The sequence below is a fragment of the Carcharhinus amblyrhynchos genome, chromosome 1 (assembly GCF_965287045.1).
Source record: "Carcharhinus amblyrhynchos chromosome 1, sCarAmb.v2.hapA, whole genome shotgun sequence".
In the NCBI taxonomy this organism is placed as follows: domain Eukaryota; kingdom Metazoa; phylum Chordata; class Chondrichthyes; order Carcharhiniformes; family Carcharhinidae; genus Carcharhinus; species Carcharhinus amblyrhynchos.
In genome coordinates, this window is record NC_137324.1 from 174,838,029 (window position 1) to 174,859,607 (window position 21,579).

The 21,579-nt window shown below is 40.1% G+C and overlaps 1 protein-coding gene across 2 annotated transcripts in view; it reads left to right on the forward strand.

Annotated features, from left to right (window-relative positions):
* LOC145347795 (SWI/SNF-related matrix-associated actin-dependent regulator of chromatin subfamily A containing DEAD/H box 1-like) overlaps positions 1–21,579 on the forward strand; it is an 85,415-nt gene that overhangs the window by 27,382 nt on the left and 36,454 nt on the right. The window contains exons 6-9 of one of the 2 annotated variants that reach the window (XM_080195625.1): positions 1,688–1,777; positions 3,958–4,036; positions 5,869–6,281; positions 18,229–18,431. In XM_080195625.1, coding sequence (XP_080051751.1) covers positions 1,688–1,777; positions 3,958–4,036; positions 5,869–6,281; positions 18,229–18,431 — 785 coding nt within the window. Of the gene's footprint in view, positions 1–1,687; positions 1,778–3,957; positions 4,037–5,868; positions 6,282–16,471; positions 16,570–18,228; positions 18,432–21,579 lie in introns of those variants that run through there. The other variant, XM_080195634.1, reaches the window with a different exon arrangement.

A 21,579-nucleotide genomic window follows, 5' to 3' on the forward strand; every position in this document is an offset into this window, starting at 1 on the left:
TGGGGACCAAATGTAATATTTCCAAGTTTATTGATAACACAAAACTAAGGGAGAGTTGTGAGAATGATGATCAGAGGCTTCAGGTAATTAGGCAGGCTTAGTTGGTGGACAAGAACATGGCTGAGGAATATGATCTGGAAAAATCCAAAGTTTTGCACTTTGGAAGGAAAAGAGAAATGCAGAGCTTTTCTTAAATGGTGAGAAATTCAGTGACAGTGTGCAGGGTCTAGAACCAGGGAATACCATCTCAAAATCAGAGGAAGACCATGTAGGAGTCGGCTGAAAAATAATTTTTTCATGCAGAAGGTACTGAATGGGTTAAAGAATTCCAAACACAGGACTGGAGGAATAATCACTGATACCTACTAATCTCTGGTTTGAATGTTATCAAGGAATGTTGGAAAAGTGCAGGAAAATGGCGTTACGATAGATCAGCCATGATTTGGTTTAATGTTGGAACAGACTCTAAGGGCCAGCTGGCCTTTTGTTCCTGTTTCCTACATTTTTGTATCTTTTTCTATTTTAAGTGCAGTAACATAATTTCTAATCTCATTTTCTGTTTTCATGTCCATCTGAACTGTCTTCCTGGTTTACTGTGTACAAAAACAAAGTAATATTTAAACCATTTTGTTATTACTGCTAATGAATTTATCCTCCATCTGTGATTCTGACTTTTTATTTATGCATACAGAAGATCTTCTATTTAATTTGTTCTTTGATCATTTTATAGTTCCCCTTCTGTCCTAATCTTTCTATTCTCCTGTACAATGCTCTTCCTTAATGCTCATGTACTTGGTCTGCTTCTTGCCTTGCCATTAGATTTCCTTATTTGCCCATGATGTCTCACTGATATTCAGTTTGTTTTTGTTTTTATAAGTGGAATATATTTTTCCCTCATCTGTTGCACGCACTTTTTGTAAATGTTTCTCACTGCTATGCTACGTAATTGTCAATATTGTGCATTTTATTTTCTTAAGCTCTGATCTCCAGTCCTCTAAGTCTTTTTCCAGTCTAGTACTCTGCCCTTCGTCATATTTGTGTAATTCTCAAATATTACCTAAAGCATATTTGTATTATGCTCACCGTTGCCTAGCTGTTCCCTTTTATTTCATTATCTGCTCTGGTTCGTTCACCGTTGTGGAGCTAGGAGTGAATTCTCCCTTGGGCTCCTTTACATTTTGGGTCTGGAAGGAGTCCTATCCAAGTTGTAGGATTACACTTCCTTATCTCTTCAGGCTATTTAATTTGCGAGTAATTGAATCGAATCCCCTCTAACCCCCACCCCCAAAATGATTATTCTTATATATGTGAAGAGATTGAAATAATACTGTGAAAAAAGTTGAAACATATTTGTTACGTAACTGGAACATTTTTTGTTTTAAATTGTAAATAGGTTTAATTGTTTGTTGCAAGGTTTGGGATTTTGCTGCTCCATTGTATGATAATGCCAGTTTGAACAGACGAACAACTGAAACTTGTAAAGGGACAGGATATTGTGATTTATTTAATTGACTGAAAAGATTCACAGTTTCGTGTGTGTGCGTGTGTATATCTGAGCCTTAAAAGTCTTTACATAGGAATAGATTTGTACTGAGTTTTCAGATGCTATCACGCGATCTTTGTTATAATTTGTTCAGTTTTGTTACTTGCGATTGTGTATTTTATAATCTCTCGTCATCTTATTTAGCTTGAGTCGCAAGATTCTGTAGAAGATTTTGAGAAAAAAGAATCTATCCTGAGAAAACTTCACAAAAAGTTTTCAGATTTGGACAAAGAAGTAAGTTTTGTTGAAAGTCGTTTGAGCATCCTTTTATTTAAAAAAGCATACAATTTTGAGATTGCAAACCAAGCAAATTATTTTGCAACCCTTTTTAAACCCTAGGCTGATGGGATGCATATTTAACATTCCATCAATGAGAATTGACATAGCTGCATTTTTATACAAAACTTAAAGAATGTTGAACTTTGTGTATTATGATACAAAGTAATCCTGCTAATAGGATGTGTATAGCATGTGTGCTATGAATTAGTTCAGAAATGAAAAGTTCTGAAGTGTTCACTGACTAATCTATTGCATTGAATGCCAAGCCTGCAGGTCATGTCAAAGAAATCATGACAATGTACTGCAGTTTAAGCAGTTACTGAAGTTCATGCCTCCACTTGATTCTGTTCCGTGCTCTGGTTTTTTATATAGTAGCAATAGCTAAGGCATCAATTGAGCAGAATAATAACAACCTTTGTCAATGTTGTTTAAAATCTGGCAAACAACCTGAAAAAGATTGGCAATAGCTTAATGTTTGCTAATCATAGAAACACACATGAAGTTGCAAATATAAATTTTGCACCAGATATGACACTGGCATGTTCCTTTTTTTAACCCCATCAAATTTTTTTTCTTAAGAAAATGTGTGGATCAAATTATGTATGTACAAGAAGTGCATGTAGGTCAGAATGAGTGGTACCTGCCAGTTTATAGCACTGAAATCCCCAACCAACAGAAGATAAAATAGAATTTTCAGATGTATTGTGTATGACAGATATTTCAATTGATGTTAGCTCTGCTTTGGTTTGAATTTGAGACCCAACATGACACTTCTCAGTGATGATGGGGATTTTAAAAATCTAATTTTATGCTGCAAAATAAGGAATTTTTATTCATGTATTAAATACATGAGCAACTTCAATTTGTAATGAAGGATGCTGTGTTTATATGTTAGCAACCAAATTGAATGTTGCTTTTAGAGTAAATCATCAGTTCAATTACAATGCCACTAAATACTGATGTTATTGAAACGTAGGTGGACCATGTGCTCACTTGATAGCTTTTTCTAAGTGTTAGGAAATCTCTGTAGTCTTGCTTCAGCGGAGACTTGCAGGTTTTTTAAAAATAGTAGTAGAATGAATATGCTTTTAATTGTCACTTTAATTAGAGTGAAATCAGTTGATTTTAAACTGACAAGTAGGCTCCTTTTTCTGTGAGATTGGTACACTTCCTATCTGTAAACTGAACTGCGAAGATCTTCCACAACTTCTCACTGAGAAATACTAACTCGGTGATCATTTGCCTTACTTCATCTTTTTGAGCATTTCAAACTGAAGTCCATTCCAGATACAAGTCCCCGCCTTAAAGGAGAATCTTAGATCCAAAAAGGAAGATCTTTACCTTCATTGAGAGGTGCTATTTTGGGTTACAACCTCTGAAGCTCAGTTGACAGCTACAAAATCTGCCAGGAAGTATTATATATGGTCACTGAAATTTTTCCATTTCCATTCTGTGTATAATTTGACTAGCACCTGCAGGTTAGCTGCATCATAGTTCATATGTGTTCGAAACTGCTTTGGAATTGCTTCCGTCAATCCTTGAGAGCTTGGATGTGTTTAATGTCTGATTCTCTGGAGAGAGAAAAGATATTTATTTTTATATTTGAAAGGAATTCACTAAAATGTCAAATTGTCTATGTATAGTTGTCTAACATAGTTGGACTATGTATGACCAATTGCCAAAATGACCAAAAGCAGCAGCACCAATGCAGCAAAACTTTGCAATGCAGCAGCACTGTGTAAGTCACTGGGAACAGCACAACCAATGCAGTCGGAATGCAGCAGCAGGAATGCTGCAGCAGCAGTACAACATGATGCATGCATTAAAACATTGGAATGGAAAGATCAAAATATACTAGTAGCTAATGTACTGTGTGGTCTGATGTGGCACAATCTAGTCACTTGTATTTTAAAGCAGTTTTACTAATTTTGAATGCCTGTGACTATCATTGTTTTTACTTCTATTGAAGGGGTTTCTGTAGTATGTTAATACGAGGATTATTATTACTGCGAGTATGACGTCTTCCTTGTAAAACATGGTGAGGTATTGTACTTGGCTGCGGAGCAAAATGAATATCATACCAGAATAAAAGTGGCTCATTTTGTCAAATGTGTTCCTGTCCTGTCCTTTATTAGGAACTAAGGGAAGTCCTGGAAGAACATGACTGGTGCTATTGGGAGGCCTTGGAAGCCTTGCAGACATTTGCCAGTCAAGGTAAAGTTTATCTATGTGATTAACCCTTTCGCAATATATCTTTTGATTAAAATCAAAGCTGATAAGCTTATAATCAAAACTTGGAAATTTTCTTTTTTTGCACATCTTTTGAATGGAGCTAATTTACTGCATTTGCCTCAATGTGGGATTTATTTCCTCAAGGAAATGAATATATAGAGAACCAGCATCACTCACATAACATTGCATCAACGCTCAAGGTTATTGCACGTGCATTTTTTTAAAATGTTTTTTCGATTTTCATGTTAAATGTTTTATAGGTTTACAGTGATGTGCATATTCATGCTGCGCCTTGTGAATTATAACTAGGCATTTCATGGTCAGTCATGTAGCTACCACAGTGAACAGTTGTGCTGGATAAATGTGGGTCGACAGCACTTAATCAGTTTACAGATTACTGCAGACTGATTTTTTTCAAGCATTCGATGATTTGTTTTAGCGTTCCCCAGATCTTTTGGGGGAGCAGAAGTGTAACTGGCCCACGAAATGCATCAGTAGGATTTTAGTAATGGAAATTAGGTGGTGTTAGCATTATGGGAGAAAGCCAGTAACTTCTACAACAATTGATGGCTGCAATTCCTTTAACCATATTTCCTGAGTACAGTTATCTGCACCCTAGACTGTTGGATTGTGGCTGTATGACTTTTTTATGTCACTAGTGGATCAAGTGCCAGGGAAATTTTGAAATCTTTGGGACTTCTTCTAAGCCACCCATACTAAAGTCAGACATGTAAACCCTCTCCAGGAATCTATGTGGTAGCATAAGAGTGCATGACCTGAATGCTTTATAAACCTTAGGAATTAAATTGGCAGAGCCAGTATGTTGCTTACTCTTTCCTAGCACTTAACTGCCAGTCAGTAAAATTCTGCACATGCATGCAAACATGTTACAAAGTACCCAAAATATCATTTCAGCCTTGAGCTGTACTTTGCACTCTGCAGATACCAATCTGAATACAGTTATGCAGTACAACTGTACTGTTAATGTTTCGCAACTTTTCAGTATTTTTAAATTGTGCGTTTAGCATATTTCTGAAAATGTAGTTGATATGCCCTTACATATATAATAAACACTGTTCCAGCTCTCCAGCAAAGTCAATGCTTTGAGCTTTAACCTGACTACAGTTTAGTGTTTGCCCATTGACAGATGCTTCTTGCTTTTATAGGAGTGTGGAATTAAGAATGCTTGTAATTAGAAACCACAATAAAGAGAAAACATGAGAAATTACAGGTGCATAAAGCCAACTAGTTTATGTAGTCTGTCATATGCAGTTGCTTTTGGATCATAACTCCTGGCAATAACTTTAAGTAATTCATATATTTTGGAATTAACATTACTAAATTGTGTTCAACAGTTCTTCAATTAAAATGTTATACTAAAGAGATTTAAGATGGATTAGCTGAGCTCTGCAAAAGACCCATGAGCAATTTTTTTTAAATAATCGAAACTCCAGCTTGTCCAGATTTTGATTTAAACATGGGAATTTGTTAATTTTTCCTGCATTCTTATATATATTTAAAGGAAGTTGCGGATTCTTTGAGCTGTTCGGTATGACACAATTTGCTGTTCCACTTTTTAAACTGAAAGACAACTTTTTTGAAAAATCTTACCATCAAGGCATTCCTTTTTGGACTGCGCTTACATTGTTGAAAAAGGTGTTTTAAGTGACCCTGAGTTTAAGAAGAAAAGCATTGAATAGTATAAAATAGCTATTGTTAAAACCTGTTTGTAGATGTGACCTTTTACATTAGATTTTAAATGATCCTCTTTACTTGAATAGTTCCAAACTGAAAACTACTTCTTTTGTGTTTAGAAGATGAAGTGCCTTGTCTACCAGAGCCTAAAGGCATAAATGGAAAAGATGCCACCTCACATTTTAAAGTAAAACCAAAAGAGATGCCAGCAGTGCAGTCGAAACAAACTGAAGCAACAAAAGATCAGAATGGTAAAAGCCAAAAAGATGACAAAAGGCAAAAAGATAATAAAATTGTTCAAAAGGAAGGTAGCGATTCCGAAGATATGGAATCCATTCTTTCTGGTGGTGACAGCTCACTTGATGAGGACTACAGTAGTGCAGATGAAGAGGTGGAAGATGAATACAGGACTAAAATTGTCAGCTTCTTGCAGGATGCTACAGTGGATGAACTTACACTCATACCTCAGTGTTCTTTGCGAAAGGCTCAGAAGATTACAGAACTGCGGCCCTTTAATAATTGGGAGGCACTGGTGAGACTGCATTTTTTTTTTAATATAACCCCAAAAAACATTACATGGCCAACATATATTACATATAAGGAGCCTTTAATGGGTTGCCTTACTGTGATTAGATTCCAACACTAGGCTTATTCCGAACAAATAGCATTTGGAATAAGAATCATATGACCTTACTCTGAATAGTATATGGGATGATTTTACTTTAAAATCCATGCTGATTGGCTGATAATTCTGTCACTCATTCTGGTAGCATAGAAACTTGATTTCTGTGACTGTGTTCTAGGCAAAAGAAGTGGTATTTGGGTATGAAGTGGTTGCCAGCCAGTTCTTCACTGTTTCAGAAGAAAACCATGGTGCATGTATGATTGTTACTTTAAGTGTTTGAAGATGAACAGCTCCCTGACAATAATGAATCAAGATGCAGCCAAGGATTTTTTTTTGCGCGTCTCAGAATAAGGTTCTTTAATTTATTGAAACTTTTTGTTTTAGTTTTTTGTGTTGATCAGCAAAGATGAGTTTTCTTGTAATTACAAGGTTGCAATGTTTTCACTTGGTACGGTCAAATGCACAGAATACATCTTAAAAATGGTTTTCGAACAAGCAATGTCTGAAATCTCCAGAGCTTTCAGAAGACAACATCTCAGTGGTGAGTAACCACTTTGTCATAAGGGCGACTGCTATAGCAGATTTGTGGATTTATCTGAGGATGTAAAAGGAAAATGTATAGTGCAGTTACAATGTAAAACTAAAAAATCTAAATCTTTGATGTTCTGATTTTTTTTGAGCTTTGTAATTTGGTGCAGCTACACGGTCCTCTTGTTTATTTGTAAGAATATTTATCTACCTGGAAGTTATTTCTTTGCTTAAAAGTTAAAAGAATAAATCAGTAGTTTGGAGTGTCTTGCAAAGATTTATTCTCTTTCTGTAGACTTTTCTACAGAAGTATTGTCTACAGCTCATTGAGCAGAAAACATCTGCTTTGTGTGCTCCTCCGATTCAAACTTGTTATTCCCTTCTGATGGTTCCAAGATTTTCTAGTACCCAGAACTTAAGCCATTTGAAGGTTTAAGAATACGACTTTATTTCAAGAATGTATTGTCAGCAGCCTCACCCAGCGAGTAGGGTTGTTGCAGCATGCCTAATTTAACTTGACAGCATTATTGCTGAGAGCAATGGCAGCTGTTGGATACTTGATCTTTTCTTAAGATTTCTCTTCTACGAATTCTTTTATGTTTATTTTGGCAAAAGTAATTTCATTTTTGGAATTGACAGCACATCATTTAACCACACAGGATTTTATAAGGATAATATAAATGTGGTGCCGTCTCTCCTGAAACACCTTTTGAAATAATAAAGGAACTAATCTTTATAAGTTATTCTTTGCAGTGTTTTGACCCCTTTTAGCTATCTTGTTGCTTGTTCCTTGTAGAAATATTTCTCAATGCTCAAGAGAAACTAAGCGGAAGGTACACACAACTCAACATTTGAACAGGAGGAGATAACATCTAAAGAATAGATCATCTAAATTTAGTAGATATGTTTAGCTGATATCAGACTTGGGTTTTAGAAGACCTGGACATTGAAGGTTTATCAGTTTGTGCTTAAATATTTGTGTGAACTGTACTTGCTTGGGTGTTAATGTTTTACATGTTTGTGTGTCAAATGTTTATCAAAACAATCATTTGGTGATTGTTGTAAATTGCAATACAGAATTCTTCAGCGATAAAACTCTAATGAGAATTGGATGAATGTATGACCTACATAATTTGTCTTAAGTTCATTTCATTATTTTTATGCCGATGAATATTTTCAAAGCTTTGAAGCACATTCATTATCTTGGTAATTGAGCTCCCATTAAATGTACAAATATTTTTGCTTTGCTAGCTATTAAAACAAACACTGCATGCTGTACTTCATGTAAAAACATGAAATCGGTGAAGGGAGTGGCCTGGAATTAGAAAATTGTATGGACAGGTATACAAGCATGGATTAATACCTAGCCAGACATTTTAAATATTTATCACATTAGACAGACAACTGGCAGTACTACAAAGAAAAGGTGAGGAGCACTACACTGACTTATAAATTGAGAAATTTATTCCAGCACTTCTACAGAGTTGTGAAGAAGGTTAAAAGTCACTGCAGATAATATATATTAACCTAATCTGCATATGAGCTAATTCTTTGAGGATTGTCTTTGGGATAGTATTATTTGGGTGAGACAGGGCACATTTTGTTCTGAATTTAGAACATAAGAACATAAGAAATAGGAGCAGGAGTAGACCATCTGGCCCTTCGAGCCTGCCCCGCCATTCAATAAGATCATGGCTGATCTGTCGTGGCTCAGTTCCACATTCCCGCCCTCTCCCCATAACCCTTAATCCCCTCTCTTATCAAAAACCCATCAACCCGCGTCTTAAAAATATTTAGTGAGGTAGCCTCCACCACTTCAACGGGCAGAGAATTCCAGAGATTCACCACCCTTTGAGTGAAGAAATTCTTCCTCAACTCCGTTCTAAACCACCCCCCCTTTATCTTGAGGCTGTGCCCCCTAGTCCTACTGTCCTTTGAGTGGGAAGAGTCTCTCCACCTCTATCCTATCCATCCCATTCATCATCATATACGTCTCAATGAGATCTCCCCTCATTTCTTCTAAACTCTAATGAGTACAAGCCTAGTTTATTCAGCCTCTCCTCATAGCTCAACCCCCTCAACTCCAGCATCAGCCTAGTAAACCTCCTCTGCACTCCCTCCAAGGCCAAAATATCCTTGCGTAAGTACGGCGCCCAAAACTGCACACAGTACTCCAGCTGCGGCCTCACCAATGCCCTATATAGCCGCAGCAAGACCTCCCTACTTTTATATTCAATCCCCCTCGCTATGAAGGCCAGCATCCCATTCGCCTTCCTGACCACCTGCTGCACCTGCAAGCTGGGTTTTTGCGACTCATGCACAAGGACCCTGAGGTACCTCTGCACCGTCGCCTGCTGCAGTTTTTCGCCACGTAAGTAATAATCCTTCCTACCAAAGTGGACCACCTCGCACTTGCCAACATTAAATTCCATTTGCCATTTCCTGGCCCATTCGCCCAGCCTATCTAGATCCTTCTGCAGACTCTCCACACCCTCCACGCAATTTGTCGTTCCACCAATCTTGGTGTCATCAGCAAATTTCGACACCATACGCTCAGTTCCCTCCTCCAGATCATCTATATAAATGGTAAATAACTGAGGCCCCAGCACCGACCCCTGGGGCACTCCACTAGTCACCATCCGCCAATCCGAATAGCACCCATTGACCCCCACTCTCTGCCTCCTATTTGACAACCAGTCCTCTATCCACGCTAACACCTACCCCCAACTCCATGTCCCCTGACCTTCTGCAATAACCTCTTGAGGTACCTTGTCAAACGCCTTCTGAAAATCAAGAAAGACCACATCCACCGGCTCTCCTCTATCCACCGCCCTAGACACATCCTCATAGAACTCCAGTAAATTTGTCAGACACGACTTCCCCTTAACGAAACTGTGCTGCGTCTGCTCTATCAAGCAATTCCCCTCAAGATGCCTCGCTGTTTCCTCCTTGATGACGGATTCTAACATTTTACCTACAACAGACGTTAAACTAACCGGCCTATAATTCCCCGCCTTTTGCCTGGCACCCTTCTTAAACAACGGCGTAGCATTAGCTGCTTTCCAATCTTCCGGCACTTCCCCGGAATCCAGCGACGTCTGGAAAATAACCACCAAGGCATCCACTATCACCTTCGCCATTTCTTTCAGAACCCTCGGATGCATTCCATCCGGTCCTGGGGACTTGTCCACAATCAGCCCCTCCAGTCTGTCGAGCACCGCCTCTCTAGTAACAGTAATGTCATTGACACCCTCCAGTCCTACCACCTTTCCATCTATAACACCCGGCAAATTATTCACGTCCTCCTCCGTGAAGACCGAAACAAAAAAGTCATTCAAGACCTCAGCCTTTTCCCCATCCCCTACCACTAAGTCCCCCTTCTCATCCTCTAAGGGTCCAACGTTCACCCTAGCCAGCTTCTTACTTTTTATATACTTTTGCTATCCTTTTTATATTAAGCGCTAGCCCAGCTTCATAGTTTCTCCTACCCTTCTTTATCAATTTCTTCGTCAATCTTTGTTGACATTTAAACCTCTCCCAATCCTCTTCTCGCCCACTACTCTTAGCTACCCTAAACGCCTCCGCTTTTAATTTAACACTTTCCTTCACCTCCTTCGTTATCCACGGCTTATCACCTCTCCTCCTACGGTCCGTTTTGACCATTGGAATAAATTTCTGCTGAGCACCAAGGAAGATCTCCTTAAAGATCCTCCACTGCTCCTCAGCAGACCTACCTTCCAACGCGCTCCCCCAGTCCACATTCGCCAATTCCTCTCTCATCCTACCGTACTCCCCTCTGTTCAAACAAAGGACGCGTGTCCGGGAACCCACTTTGTCGTCCTCCATCTGCACCAGAAACTCCTCCATACAATGATCACTCTCCTCAAGAGGATCCTTCACTGCAAGGTCCCTGATTCTACCCGCCTCATTACATAACACCAGATCCAAGATAGCTCGCTCCCTCGTCAGCTCCAACACACACTGTTCAAGGAAACTATCCCGGCAGCATTCCAGGAACTCCTCCTCGAGCCCACCACGTCCAACATGGGTCGATACACAGATCATCCAATCAATACACAGATTGAAATCCCCCATAATTACGGCCATCCCATTCCTGCACGCCGCACTTATTTGCGCGTTAACAGCCCGCCCCACCTCCAGATCATTATTCGGGGGCCTATAGACGACACCCACCAGCGTCTTCCTCCCTTTGCTGTTCCTAATCTCTACCCACAACGATTCCACTTTCTGCTCTTTGGCTCCAATATCATCCCTTGCTACCACCCTGATGCTATCCTTAATCAGCAGAGCTACACCCCCCCCCTTTTTCCTCCCGCCTATCCTTCCTAAACACTTGATACCCCTGGACATTCAGCTCCCAGTCCCTGTCACCTTGCAGCCACGTCTCTGTAATGGCCACCAGATCATATCCATTTGTGCTGATCTGTGCCACCAGCTCATCCACTTTATTCCAAATGCTTCGTGCATTCAGATAAAGTGCCTTCATCCCAGCCTTCACCTGGACCCGATTTCCCGGAACGCCACCAACCATACTCACACCCCCCACTCCCTTTATTACTATTATTTGGTAGTGTCATTCCTGATCTGAAAGTGCTAAGTGCTAACATTTGGCATGTTTTGGCTGAAAGTAACCCTTATCTGATTTTGTTATCTATTACTTTAAATGCACAATTAAGTAATGGAAGACACAGTTGCCAAAGGGAAGCCAGGTGGCTCCCTGTAAGAAAGTCATATGTTTCTTACACCTCAATAGATGTGTAAGAAGTATATTTTAAACACTTAGATTTATTTTGAAAAGTTATAGGAAATGTGATGTTTTGAGTTTCATGACCAATCATGACGTGGGTCACTTCCAGAGGCAGTTTCTCAAACCATGTACCTGTCCGTTTCCAATGCTGTTTTTTACTCATCTCCCCATCCCACTGTTCATAATGGTACTCTTTCCTTTGCTTTTCCATTTTCTGTCTTGTCTTTGTTTCCTCAATTATCATGGCGCTGGTGTTATTATTGGTACCAGGCGTTAAGTTTTGCGGATTGTGATGCTTTTCAGTAGCTTCAAACAGGTGATTAAATTCTGCTCTCAGGGTTTGCATTGCCCTTGTAGGACATCGATTTTTTTTGCCATCTATGGATTTAATCCCACGTTTTGTGCAAACTATTTATTTCTCCTGTATTATGTTACACCTTTCTGAATTTTCAGTCAATTGAGTTTACTGCCCTTCCCAATCTCTTTGAAAGATTATCATTGTAAATTGTCAGTATAAATTTCTGTAAAGCACATTGAGAGGTGGGTACACTTTTGTGTTCTGTCCACTTGAACTGTGAGCAATACAATTGTCAGTTTGTTGTTTGCAAACTGTGGTTTTATATGTAGTAAGCATTCTGACCTGGGTAAGTAAGGTGAAATATTGGCGCTTGCATGTCTGGTAGCCATGGCAACATTTGAAGCGATAAATTAACAGTAACACGATCTTTGGGAAGAATGGTTTCTTCTATAGCATACTAATTTTCAACTTAGTGAGGATATTGAACAACATTGCACACTGCATGCATCTCTCTGGAGTGGCCATCTTGAGTCTCCCACCCTGTTTCCATCCAGCTATAACATATCTGTCTACGCCAGAAGCAAGGCCCTTTGCTTCCCTTGGATAATCCCAGCCCATGGGTCCTAAAGCCAACCCATGCAGGTCAGCTCCAGTGATGAGGATGAAGAGATAATTAAGACTACTTTTATTGCTACATGCTTGCTAACAGAATTATTTATTTTACGTTTGTGTTTACTTTCAGTTTTAGCTTTAAACAATATATATCAATTAGGTTCTCCCATTGGCCAAATTTTAACATTGGACGATGCACAAGGCGCCCTTGTTTTGTGGGAAAAGCTAGATGGTGTAGTAATTAATTTGTAATTTTAATTGGATTCATCACTTCCCTTTTTACAACCCATTTAATTGAATAACTAGTAGGATCGCAATTCAGTTCACTTAAAATAAATAAGTTCTGCTGAAAAGCTTAGTTGTATGGTTGTACTCATATCCAAGTAACAAACAAAGGCACCCAGCATCAGTCTTACTAGGAATGGGAAAACAGATCAGGATCAGCTTTAAATTTACTTCTCCCTAGCTCTGATTCATGTCTGTCTGAGGAGGCTCAGTACCAGAAGCCATCTAAAAATAGAACCTTGTGTGTTAACTTTTAGGAGTTATTGAGTTTTGTTTCCATGCATAAAAAATGATATAATTACGAGCAGTTGGTCAAAAACAGTTTGATTAAATAAAAAGAACAAGAGAAACTTGAAGCTGAATGAGCTACGAAATTGTAAATCAGCTGCAGACTGCTGAAGTCATTTTTGCAGTCTGAAGTTTTGCTTCCAATCTGAGAAGTGTGCATTGGTGGTGTACACATTGAGAACTGAGGTTTTGGTTTTTGGATGGAAATAAGACTAAGCTACCTTAAAGGGCTTTAACTGTATCAGTATTGGGAGTTTAAACAATATGAAGTGATGTTGACAGTATATTAAATTTGCAATATCTTCCATTGCTTCTCTTTGACTAAATCCAATCAACTCTAATGAAATTAATTTTAAGTGCGAACAAAGTCAGTTCTAATTTTTTGGGGATCCACTCTGCTAATTATATTATAAGCTGTACCTGTGCTTTTGAGAAGCAGGGTAATTTGGAATTAGTTCCTTTAATGATGTTGAAGACCTTATTACAGGAGTGGATTTAACCATCTTCCCTTGATTGTCAAAGACATGACCATCACGGAAGCCCCTCCATCAACATCTGGTGGGGGCACTATTGACCAGAATCATACCTTGATCGGCAATATAAATACATTAGCTATGAGGGCCAATCTGAGGATGGAATCTCTGTGTCAAGTTATTCATCCCCAAAGGCTTTCCATGTCTTCAGGTACAAGTTAGGAATGTGATGTAATATTCTCCAATCAACACTCGAGCACGACATCAAGGCCACCTATTTCATCAGCAACCCGTCCATCACCATAATGACCCTCTCTGCCAACAGTGCACAATGGAAGTAGAGTTTGCCAACTACAAGCTACACTGCAGTAATATGCCAAGAAAGTTCCTTCATCACCTTCCAAACCTATAACCTCCTACAATCTTGAAGATGCGTGGGAACATGATTGCTTACAAGTTGTGCACCAACTTGCCTTGAAATATAGTGCTGCTCTATCATTATCACTTAGTCAAATTCTGGAACTCCGGCCCAAATATAGAAACACAAACTAGAAGCAAGAGTAGGCTTATATTAACACTAACGCTAAGTTTCTGTGCAAGTACAGGTTCTCAGCATAGGAAAACCACCAAGTGGAAAACTTTTTTCATTGTTGTTTGTCAGGGTGGGTTTGAAGCTGTAGTTCAGTCACTGTATAACCTCAGCAGGAGGGACTGAGAGATTTGTGACAAGTGATTTTTCAGAATTTGCTGAACCACTGGGTACTATCAAGGTTCTCAACAAGCACTTCCCTGCAAACTTGTGCGGTTTGTGTTTTGTCTGCACTGCAGCATTTGTGCTCTGAGCAATTTGGCGACAGTGTGAGAGGCATCCTCCAGAGAGGAGGAGGAGGACGACGACAATGGGAAGGAGGGAAAGTCAAATGGTCAGAGGCAGGAGGCATAAGAAATGCATGAATATTCCATCTGCAGAGCAGCAATAGCCGTTGAGAGCAGGATGCAACAGCTACAGAGTGGGAGGACGCCCTATCCACTCACTCGCATCGACTGGAAAACCTATTGTCAAATGGCTGCCACACAGTGCCATTGGAGACTCTAGCTTTTGAGAGCTCCTGTGACTTGACTTCTCTCTGAGATGCTGTCCAAGGAGATTTCATCCATCTGCATGGGGTGGAAGTATGTACATCTAAAGCCAGTTGCACTGAAATCACTGGCTCCAAACTTTTGTTTGCCGTTTTCCCCATTTCAGGCTGTGTGGGGAGACTTCAGTGGCACAATGCAGCAACAGCAGGTCTTCCCAGGTGTGATGTTTAGACAAACAGGGCAATGCATTGTATCAGTGAGGAACCCGATACTTTGTGACCACGTCTGACATTGTGAGGTGTTACTATTGCCATTTCACAGTTCCAAAAATTTGTTTGGTCATTCATCACTGGAAGAGTGTGCTCCCAAGCAGATGCATCAATAACCCTCTATTAGCATGCACCATCACCTACGCTGTCAGGTGCACACAGTATTGCTTGCAATCTCACCACCCTGGGTTTTTTCCGATTTTGTCTCCCCCAGTTGGACCAGCTCGACTCATTGTGTGCTAGCTTCAGTTGGCATAAGGATTACCTATCTGGCACAGTGCTTCTGCCTTTAATCCTTAACTGCTGTTGTGTACCACCTTCTGCAAAAAATAAAGTGGCACATTTTGGTGTATTTACCAAAACACTGCAATCGTTCTTCTGACCTGCTGAGGAATCTACAGTGCCAAATTGACAGTGAACATTTCACAATTCTTTACTCCCAAAAAAATCCTTGTGAATTAGAGCACCCACATTTCTCCATCAGGTTCCAGTTTGTTCCTGAATTTGTCTCTACTTGCATTCCTATTAAAAATGTATTTACTTATTAGCAGCTGCTGTTGTACAAACATGTACCTTTCTATTACTAAAGTTCAAACCACAGAAGGGATCTTTTGAAATGTTGCTAAAGCTTGGAAAGAACCTCCTCCTATGAAATGGACATTGGTTCAACCAAAAAGTAGGCTAATTATGTACCTTGTCAGAGCAAAGCTCGAGTTTGTGAAAAGCGCTCTACCTTTCACAATCCTGATAAAGCCAATTTACGGTGTCCACATTGTGGCATCATTTGTGTACTGCAGCAGCTCTTACTGGCATGAACAGTTCTCCCCTACCCACAGATACGTTCACTATCTTTTCTGTTGCCCAATAGGCCAGTGGTTCCAACCTTTTAATGTGACCTGGCATACCTCTATACTATTTTCACGGCCTTTTCTCCTTACTGGGAACTTCATTTTTAACATCGCTCTGCCTCTTGCCTTTTTTAACCTTTCCCCATCTGTCTTGCTTCTGCCAGGGTTTTTGATTTGATTTTTGATTTATTATTGTCATGTGTATTAGTATGCAGTGAAAAGTACTGTTTCTTCTGCGCTATACAGACAAAGCATGGAGAAGGAAACAAGAGAATGCAGAATATAGTGTTACAGTCATAGCTAGAGTATAGCGAAAGATCAACTTAATATATGGTGGGCCCATTTAACAATCTGACAGCAGCAGGGAAGAAGCTGTTCTTGAGTCGGTTGGTATGTGACCTCGGACTGTATATTGTTCCCAACAGAAGAAGGTGGAAAGGAGAATGGCCTGGGTGCATGGGGCTCTTGATTATGCTGGCTGCTTTTCTGAGGCAGTGGGAAGTGTAGACAGAGTCAGTGGATGAGAAGCTGATTTGCGTGATGGATTGGGCTACATTTGTGACCTTTGAGTTCTCACTTTTTCTCCTATAGGTGCATGGGACCTTTTGTTCTCAGCTTCAAGTCCCATTGGTCACATGCATGGGCCTGACCAATATAAAATCTAAACTGCACATGCACCCAGTTGGTGCATGCATAGGCAGTCCAAGATTCATTGGCTCCTGGAGATGCCATCCACAGAGCTGAAGGTGAAGCTTTGTTTAAGTTAAATACGTGCATTTTGAATTTTTTTTTCCACAACACACTTGGAGTTTTCATGGCACAGTGGTTGTGAACTGCTACACTATGCAATTTCTTCCCAGCACCACCACCTTCAGTAGAAACCTACACAATACACACCACACCCAGCACTTGATGATTTGGCAAGATAGAAACACAAAAGAAGGATAATTAGCCATTAATGTCAACTACTCATTTCCCCTAGAATAAGGCAGTGTTTATTGCTCATTCCAAATTGCCTTTGAGATGATAGTGATGGGCCTTGAACAACTGCAGTACATGTGGTGTGGTGCACTCAGTGGGCTGTTAGGGAGGAAGTTACAGATTTCTGAACCAGAGAACGGAAATGTCCAGAACAGAATATAGTGTTAGCTGGGAGAGGTCAGGCATCTGAAACATGCTGCGAAGAAGCCTTGGCAGTTTGCTGCAGTATGCTACAGCACTACCACTGAGCTAATTAAGGTGACCAACTTTTGGGGAATAAATAAACTAACATCTTAGGCTGGCCAGCAGCCCCCACTAACCAATGAGAGCAGGGTGCCTGGAGGAGAGCACTGGCAAGTATTTGAGACGGGGAGAGTGGTCCCACAGTTGCACACGCCGATGCTGCTTGATCACAACCTGAGCCTCTGGTCACCTGCAGAACACCCGAAACTCAAACCGCACACATTCCAGGCCCAAAGCATTGGAAGAAACAAAGCCTCCTGCAAAAGAAATTGGGATGGGAAGAAAATGCATCCCACAAACACCTGATCTGTGATGTGGGACAAAGTGTCAAATTAGAGGAAGGTTGGAGATGATGGTGAAAAGATCGAAAGTTTTAAGGTGGTCAATAAATTGTGTCTGAGAAGGCTGCATTGCCCGGAATGGTGTTTAGCAGCTTCAGTGTTGGCAAATGGAGAGTGTACCATCGCAGTCCTAACTGGTACCTTTTATAGATGGTGGACAGGCTTTGGGAAGTCACTATCTCAACTTCTGGCTACATTATTTATATGGCTAGTCCAGTAATGTTTCTGGTCAGTGTTCAAGTCTGTTGAATAAGAATGTTGACAGTGAAGGATTTTGCAATAATAATGCCAAGGAAAGACGTTGAATTTTCTCATTGGAGGTGATCATTACCAATCACTTGTGTGGCACAGATCTTACTTGCCACTTCTAAGTCCAAGTCTGGATCTTGTCTCGGTGGTGTTTGCAAGTGAAGACAGTTGTCAGAAAAGGGAGAGAATGCCTATGGAAGAAGATCCTGCAAAGATACATCTTTTGCATTTTTGTGAAGGCCTTCGAAATATTAGAGGAAAGAGGGTCCCATTGCCAAGCTCGTACAATACAAATCTTTGAAATAGGACTTGAACTTGCAATTCTAATTCAGAATCAACATATGTTACCACAGAACCACAATTGACATAGAATGCATTTATCTAGTCATACTGGACATAGAATGTGTTTTTACTTACATTGAGGACTGAGATAGACTATTAATGAGTACAAAGTTTGCATTCGTTCTCTCCATCCAAGTGAATAATGCTTGTATTTGTGAAGTTAGTGGAATATAGAAAACTGTCCTTTCAATTTTTTGAGTATTTTTAAGTACTCTACTGTGGAATTAATTGCAGTTTTTTTTCTTTCAGTTTAAAAAGTTTAATCGATCAAATGGTTTGTCTGAAGATTTGATATGGAACTGCAAAATGGTAATCAAGGAACGGGAAGTGGTACTTAAGCTAATGAACAGATGTGCAGAAATCTCCCAAAGATTAGAGATGCAAGTAACAAAAATAACAGAAGATGGTGGAAGTCACAGAACGATTGAACAGCCAGCCATTTTGAGTAAAAGGTTGGGTTTTTCCACTCAATACTTGCAGGCATTAGTAAATTCAATATTTTAATACAGAGTACAACCTTCATAAAAAACACGGAAAACATCACATAACCTGTGGAACGAAGATTTAAGAATTAAGTACATTTTGTTTAAGTTGTAAAATGGTGAACCAATATCTGTTTGTTAGAACCTTTTGGTACATTTCACCTTGCACCATATTTTCTTCCTTTTTAATGGGGGTCACAAGTTTTGGGCTGTGGATTTCTTCAGTTGGCAAAAATACACATGGGCGTCAGTAAAGCTGTAGTAATCTAAAACATCTCAAATAATTTAAATATTAGCAGGTACTTGGAGTATTTGAGATGCACTCTATATACAAACTTATGAGATGATGTAAGGCCAGGTTTCCCAAATGTTTCCAAGTATGGCACTCGTTCGACCTCGTAAGAGCACTGACGGAATGCCTGAAAAACATTCTTGTATTGATAAGTTAAGCTACAAAAAATTGATTTGTTTTTGTACAATAGGTGGAAGTAAATGGAAACAAATTTAAAGAAGTATTTTGTATTTCGTCTATACATTTATAATTATAAAGTTCTTTTCAGCAAAGTACTTAAGTCTTGCTCCCTATTTAAAATGACAAAAATCAGGCTGCTGCTTTTGCTCACTCATTTAATATTAGGACTGCTGCTGGAGAGCTGGATTCTCGGATCAGATGCTCTTTCTCATCTTTCTCTCTCACGCAAGCCCACACTACTGTCTATCTTGTAAGCACCCTCCTGTCTCTCACAAATACATACACATTCACACCTCTCACTCACTCACATACACATACTCGCCCTTTTTCATATGAGCGCACATTCTCGCCTCCCTCCCCCATTCCATGGCTACTTCGTTGCTCGCTCCCAGGCCATCTCATTTGCTCCATGGCTGCTTTCCCTCCCACCTCGTTGCCTGCTTGCCACCCTTATTCCATTACAACTTTCCCTCCAGCTCAAGAGTTGATGCCTATCTCTCACTGCCGTCCATTTGCCTTCGTTTTTCTGCCTGCTTCACCATTTGCTCACTTTTGCTCCTCTTTTTGCTCTTGGCTTTGCCTGGAGTTTTGAATGCCCAGTTTGTTGTTTGGGCAGCACAGTGGTTAGCACTGCTGCTTCACAACACCAGGAATCCGGGTTCAATTCCTGGCTTAGGTCACTGTCTGTGTGGAGTTTGCATGTTGTCCATGTGTCTGTGTGGGTTTCCTCCGTGTGCTCTGGTTTCCTCCCACAGTCAAAAAAAAATGTGCTAGTTAGGTGAATTTGGCTATGCTAAATTCTTTCCTCTGTGTACCCGAGCAGGCACTGAAATGTGATGACTGGTGGATTTTCACAGTAACTTCAGTGAAATGTTAATGTAATCTTCTTGTGACTAATAATAAATAAACTTTATTTCCAGTCTGTCCAATCAGAGGCCAGCTTCTCAGTGCCTTAGCTGCTGATATGCTGACTCATGCGCCCATCAGTAGCTACTGCAGGGTGAAAATTGCCTCCAATTGGACAAACAGGAAAGAGAGCACTTTACAAACTTGTATCCTACCATGGCACCTCAGGGTCTCCTACAGAACCCAGTTTGGGAAAGCCTGATGTAAGGTACTGATATTTATCCCAATAGTTGAGAGATAGTCAATCATAAAACCAGAAAATTATTGAAACTATACTTGGAGTTGATTTGTTATTATCACATGTATTGGTACAAGTGAAAAATATCATTTCTTGTATGGTGCACAAATAAAGCATACCATTCATAAAGTATATAGGGTAGAGGGAAAGGAGAGGGTGCACAATGTAGTGTTATAGTCATACCTCAGGTGTAGAGAAAGATCAGCTTAATATAAGGTCTGTTCAAAGAAGATGTTCTTGAGTCAGTCGTTAAGTGATGTCAGACTTTTGTATCTTTTTATCTTTTTCTTTCCAAAAAAGTGGTGGAAGAGAGTATATCCTACGTGGGAGTCCTTGATTATGCTGGACGCTTTCCTGAGGTAGCGGGAAGTGTAGACCGAGTCAATGAGTGGGAGGCTGGTTTGCTTGATGAATTGGGCTACGCTCACAACTCTTTGTAGTTTCTTATGGCTTTGGTCAGAGCAGGAGCCATAAACTTTGATACATCTGGAAAGGATGCTTTCTATGGTCCATCTGTACAAATTGATGAGAGTTGGACATGCCAAATTTCCTTAGCTCCTGGGAGAGTAGAGGCATTGGTGGGCTTCCTTAACTATATTGCTGGTGTGGAGGGACTAGGACAGGTTGATGATCTTGACATCTAGAAACTTGAAGTTGTTGATCATTTCCACTTCATCTGCATTGATGTAGACAGAGGTATGTCCTTGACTGTGCTTCCTGAAGTCTGTGACTAGCTTTGTTTTACTGACATTGAGGGAGAGATTATTGTTGTCGCATCAGTTCACCAGATGTTTCTTGTATTCTGTCCCATCATTGTTTGAGATCCGACTCATTACGGTGGTATCAGCAGCGAACTTGAAAATCCGAGTTGGAGCAGAATTTGACCACGTCTGTGTATAAGGTGTGTAGTAAATGGCTGAGGACACAGCATTGCAGAGCACTGGTGTTGAGGATATTCATGGAGGTGTCATTGCTCACCCAGACCCTTGCTGATTGCGGTCTGAAAGTTGAGCCAAGTCCTAATTTACGGAGTTTGGAGATGAGTTTTGTAGGAGCAATGGGGTTAAAGACTGAGCTGTAGTCAATAAAAAAGGAAACTAATCTTGATTAGATTGTAGAACGTAGAACACTACAGCACGAACGGGCCCTTCGGCCCACAAGTTGTGCCAATCATATCCATACCTACCAGGTCGTAGAACTATCTATAACTCTCAATCCCATTAAATCCCATGTACTCATCCGAAGTCTTTTAAAAGACCCCAGCGAGTTCGCCTCTACCACCACCGATGGCAGCCGATTCCACTCACTCACCACCCTCTGAGTGAAAAACTTACCCCTGACATGTCCTTTGTACCTGCTCCCCAGCACCTTTAAACCTATGTCCTTTCGTAGCGACGATTTCAGCCCTGGGAAATAGCCTTGTGGAGGATGTTACCTTTTTTAAACTATTTATGTGACGTTTTTATAGTCGGCATAATTGACAAACCAAATATTTGAGAAAG